The sequence below is a fragment of the Leptidea sinapis genome, chromosome 34 (genome assembly GCF_905404315.1).
Source record: "Leptidea sinapis chromosome 34, ilLepSina1.1, whole genome shotgun sequence".
NCBI lineage: Eukaryota > Metazoa > Arthropoda > Insecta > Lepidoptera > Pieridae > Leptidea > Leptidea sinapis.
The window spans coordinates 7,233,807-7,239,553 of record NC_066298.1 but is presented as its reverse complement, the minus strand read 5'-3'; the positions used below and the strand labels follow the sequence as shown (position 1 = coordinate 7,239,553).

The window sequence follows — 5,747 nt, the reverse complement described above, 5'->3', positions numbered from 1 at the left end:
ATCGCAGATCTCCACAATACTATATCGTATCGTGGCACGTCACTATGTCGCGACGTTAATATTTACGAATCTCATCGCAGATCTCTAAAATAATATATCGTATCATGGCACGTCACTATGTCGCGACTTTAATATTTACGTATCCCTTGTAGATCTCCTCAAGACGATATCGCATCGTGTTTCTGTTATAGCCCCGTCAGGCCACTCGATCGAATCGGTGAGACGCGTAAATGACTGGGGACTAATGCATATTTTTCTTTATTCCTTTCATATGTGTTGTTATTCGAGTATATTACGATTGGTAGGAATATTTCCCTCCGTCCACAATTCAGTGTAGTAATCGTAAGTGTTACTCTCCACGGCCTAAGATCGTACTAAAGACCCCCAGTAGGTACTTGAACGTGATCGGCGGCGCATTATGAACGATTTAACTGGAAGATGTTTTTTTTGTTAATTCGTTAGTCTATTCTCAACAACACAATATTTACATTGACGTAAAGTAATGCATCGTTGAATCCTTCACAAGGTTGGCAGCGAAGTCGATGAGATCATCGCTTTATACTTGACTTGCAATTTATACATTACCTGTTCAATACAGCTTACTTATTATATTGTCAGTTTTGTGTTGTGTGCATAGTAACGTTAAAATAGCACAGCAGTTAAATTAACGATTATGAACACTTTATAATCCGTTGTTTTTGTTTTAATTGTTCTCAGTTCATACGTGTTTTATATCGCGACAGACCTCTTTGTTCGTTATCGAAGAAAAATAGTGAAATGACCAGTAATCGCAGTGTCAGTGATAACAGCTATCAGCTCTTACTGATAAAGGTATTGCAATTGCCATCATAATTCACGCGGGCCTCGGCCGATGACGACCGATTTAAAATGCGCTTTTTAACTATCGCCGTTATGGCGTATGTTTATAAAGTTCATAGTTTGAAGTTGTGTGAAAACAAACATTGCGAGTGCCGGCTTAGTGACAATAATGTGTTTGGCGAAATTATAGACTGTGCTTATTTTCCGATTGTTTTGGAAAACAACTATACAATACCGAACACTGTTTATCATTTAGATTTGTCTAATAACAATATAAGCAGTGTTAAATCATCTAATTTATTGGTATCGCAATCTCTCAACACTTTAATATTAAGTCGCAATAGAATTTCCAAAATATGGCCGGAATCGCTGCAGTTACCAAATTTAAAACGACTGGATTTGAGTGATAATCAACTGCGGCATATAGACAATGAGACATTTAAATATATGAAGAATTTAGACAGTCTTAACTTAGCAAAAAATCTATTTAAATCATTCTCACAGTTATCTTTTCATCATTTAAGTGGTCTTAGTGAAGTTATTTTGGATTACAATGACTTAGGAGCTAGTTTGGAAGACAAGAACATGTTTGATAGAAGTGGTTACGGTCTGACAAGCAAAATAAAGTATTTATCAATAAGTGGCATCAATTTGAATGTCGTCAAGGATAATTTCTTTGTAGACGCGTACGATATTCGCAAGCTGGTCATCTCCCGTAATAATATTACAGCTATATTCGAATTGCCGTTTACGTTGGAGTATTTAGATTTGTCCGACAATCCTATCACAGAGATATTTGGTGAAGATCTCTCAGACTTACCTGGATTAAAACAACTTAAACTGAACAATTTATTGATAAGCGAAGTGCCTGATTTTGCATTTGCATCTCTCCGAAGTATAGTTTCTTTGGAACTTGAGAGAAACAAGAATTTGACGCAGTTCAGCGAATTAGCTTTCGGCCAAGATGTTCTAGAAGATGCTGACGATTTTTCTTTAGAGGTATTGTCACTACGAGGATCCAGACTCAGGACTTTATCAGAGAAATTTGAAATTCCCTTTGGGCAGTTAAGAAGGCTGGATCTACAGGGAAATTTTTGGAATTGCGATTGTAATCTCAAGTGGATAAAGGAATTACGATTCGACCTAGATTATGAACACTTGCGGTTAGTAATAGAATTATCTATATTTTTTCCTCATGTGAATATCATAAGTCAATAGACTGTGTTGTAACTACATATTGGGTTAGTCATCATAACGCATCAAAAATTTATTGTAATTATACTAAATTGATAAAAAAGAGACCCGTAGGTTCTATAGTTCCCTATAGTGTATATCATAATAAAAACTAATTCGTATTGCCTGCATTATAAAAATACAAAAGTAAATTATAAATCTTTTCTCCTCTCTGAGTCGATCAAGCTAGTAAATAGTGTATATTATATTGTTCATTATAATATCAAAACTTTTATAAAGTAAAAATTTCGAACGCCAATCGAGTGGTGCGTCTCAGACACCAGACGGTTAAAACGATTCCATTAGCACTAGTAACTTTTGTTTTCAGATGTTACACTCCAAAACCGCTTTACAACAGTAAGATAGTCGAGCTCAATGAGAGATACTTCAGCTGTCCCGTGAACAAGCACCACGTGGGAGCTATGATTGGCGTGATATCGCTCTGTCTTCTCCTAACCGTCGTCGCCGTGTGGCTGTTTGTGTGTGTACCAAGGGCTCATTCTCAATCGCAATATTTAAAAAATGTTTATACACCGTCAGTGGGGTACACAATGTTGCCAATTAATGCTTATATGGAAGACAGAACTTAGCAAAATGTGTTTTAATTTTTATGCGTTGTGTATGTATGTGGTCATGGTTAAATTATTTATTTATTAATGTTTTAAGGTAAATATATTGGTAATGCAATGAGGTGCACCTTAGGATTCTTGAAAATTCAAAAATTTATTGTACAAACGAACGTACAGGCACACAGTTTACCTGAAGTTAATCAACATACATCTGTTACCTACCTCTTGAAGTGTCTGGACAATGACAGACCGCGACTGGCCCACTTTGTGCAATTATGTTTTTAAAACAACCCATTCCATTTTTGTGATGAAACAAATATGTGAAATGGCGGAAAATTATCAAAGTTTCTAATAAACGCGTTCCAATTTTGAAAATGAAATAAGCTGTTACAATAATTATGGCTAGACTGGTTAGACGCGCTAGAATGTTTGCCGCCCGTGCTCTATTTATGACCACCAGTTTCTTGGAAGCCAATTTGGCTATCCTTCCAGGTGAACGTGGAATCGGCAGTCGATGGAGATTTCGACCCTCAGTAACCTGGTACTGGCGACGCATTAAGAAGCTGCGCGTCATAAATAGAGCACGGCAATACTTCAAGCCGGCCACATTCTAGCGCTCTACAAAGCGCAGGTCCGGCCACATATGAAGTATTGCTGTCATCTCTGGTCTGGCGCACCCCGGTATCAGCTCGAATCATTTGACCGCGTGCAACGCAGAGCTGGGAATCCAGTGCTCTGTCAACGGCTAGATCACCAGGCGTTTCGCGTATATCTTCCTTACAGGCCGGCGACGCTCCTGTGATTCCTCTGGTGTTGCAAGAGAATGTGGGCGGCGGTAATCCCCTAACATCAGGAAACCTGTATGGTCGTTTGTCTTCCTCTTACATCAAAAAATGTATGTATATTGTAGATAATATGTTGAAGAGGATACGATATGTAATTTTTTTAGGTTAAGACATATATTTGAGTCTTCTGGGTGTTAACTTGAACAAGATTAATAATTGTAAAGGAGAAGATAATTTTTTTTTTGCACTGGTGATGATGATTAGATTTTTTTTTTTTACTTTTGACAATGGTGTTATTATTATTAGTTATTAATAAATGATTAATGAGATTGATTTGACCTGCATGGCTGGTGTCGGTGTATATGGCATCTTCTACTTTACAATGCATGTTGGAGACACCAGGTCGCTACTTCCCGCCTCCCTTCTGCGGGGGTGTGGTACTGATCCGGAAGTCTGGCCTGTGTAAGATAATTGTCATAGGGCGGCAGCGTGACTCCCGTAACGAAAAACCCTTAGTCGCCTATTAGACTTCTGATTTCGACCCGGTGAAGCAAAGGGCGAAAACTCGTCACCTTAATATCACAATATAGTAAACACAAATAAAATTCACATCATATAATTATGTATAATATATAAAATACAAAAAGTGTACATTTTGTGCTATACGTTTCGGAGACAATTTGTGCTTCACTCATATGAGACTAGCTCTTCACAAACACGCGGTAAAATTTAATCTAAAATCACTTATATATACTATCTCTACAAGCAGGCACAAGCGTTTACTGAAGGCTGATAATGATTGAGCAATTGACGATACATTACAACAGACATTGTGAGATGTATCAAATTTATAACATTTTTATACGAGCGCACAAAAGCAAATATTTCTTATTGATTTAATAAATTGATTATGAATAATGATTATTATTTATTAAACAAATTATAAAAACACATCAATGTTTCACGTATGACAAAGCGTCCAGTCCAGTTTATATTCGTGTGAATATATAAAAACGTCTAAAGAACGCAAACAGAGAAACCTGATACATTTTTTCTATGTTTTTTTTTAAATACAAGACGATTTTCTAAGTGATATTAAATTATTAGATTTATCTTATTATTTATCTAGACTTCGGAAACAAATTCTAAGTATAATGTTTTGTAGCAACAACCAAAAAAAGTTGAATAATTGTAAAAATAGGCAACAACATTAGTTCAATCCAGATTCCAGAAAGTAACAAACAAGAACTCTATTATAAGACTCCGCACACCGTCGGTCCGTATGCCAGTGCAAAAATGGCTATATTTATACAGCTACAAATGAGTATATTACTTATATTTCTGTTATAAATGCATTTTTGTTTATTCATTCATTGTTGAGGTTCTTTGTAAGATACTGATGCTAAATCAATTTATCTACTATTAAAGATTAAATCCTCTATTAAAGATTCAAAAACAGTTAGCTTATTGCCAACATTAAAACACCCAACCATTGCATCATTCGAACGAGTGGTGTAATGAAATTCAGTACAAAATTACAACACTCGTTTGAATAGTGTAATGGTTACTAGGACTGGCTTTTTAATGTTAGCAGTAAGCTAACTTTTTCCGAATCTTTTATAGAGGATTCATATTATGGGTGTAGATAAAGTCTCATGTGATACTATTCTCACACCTCGGCTTCGCCTCGTATGATAAACCCACATTCATGTTTCAATACCCCTTATTATACAACAGTTGCGTAAAAACTATTATCTACACCCATGCTTTAAATCCTCTATTAACGATTCTGAAACAGTTAGCTTACTGCCAACATTAAAACACCCAATGTTCTAATAACCATTACATCACCCAAAAGAGTGTTGTAATGTTGTACTGAATTTCATAACAAAACTCCTATTTTTTTTCATTCCCTTCATGCTCAAAGGGTTTGACATTCTTATTGCTCGATGCGTGGCATCTGTATGAATTTCAAAAAAAGAACATTTTGGTTTACGCGCGTTCCACACTACCAGAACGTCGCGCGCCGTAAAAAAAGTAGGTTATTCGAATCCTCGCCATTTTTCTTCGATATTTTTATTGTTTTGTTTACAAAAAATGAGCGATTAATTTCCAAAAGAACATAATATTCAAGTGAATTTTAATTATTGCAAAATGTAAATTACTACTAAAATAAATAATTCTTTCATTATTACTTAGTTTATTTGTATATAATCAGTAATGGATGATATTAGGTTACTACTGGCTGTTTTAATGTTAGCAGTAAGCTAACTGTTACAGAATCTTTTAGAGGATTCATATTATGGGTGTAGATAAATTCTTGTATGCGTTGATAATAATT

General features: G+C 35.5%; 1 protein-coding gene across 1 annotated transcript; it reads left to right on the top strand.

The window, feature by feature from the left end:
- Positions 1–513: 513 nt before the first annotated feature.
- On the top strand, positions 514–5,488 carry LOC126975065 (leucine-rich repeat neuronal protein 3-like). Its single transcript, XM_050822869.1, has 2 exons — positions 514–1,982; positions 2,381–5,488. The coding sequence occupies exons 1-2, from the start codon at positions 889–891 to the stop codon at positions 2,640–2,642; spliced, it is 1,356 nt and encodes a 451-aa protein (XP_050678826.1). The 5' UTR covers positions 514–888; the 3' UTR covers positions 2,643–5,488.
- The last annotated feature ends 259 nt before the right edge of the window (positions 5,489–5,747 follow it).

Excerpts from the sequence above, each read along its gene's own strand:
- LOC126975065 (XM_050822869.1), top strand. The coding sequence starts at position 889 with ATGCGCTTTTTAACTATCGCCGTTATGGCGTATGTTTATAAAGTTCAT. Across the intron at positions 1,983-2,380 it reads CTAGATTATGAACACTTGCG|ATGTTACACTCCAAAACCGC; the intron begins GTTAGTAATAGA and ends TTTTGTTTTCAG.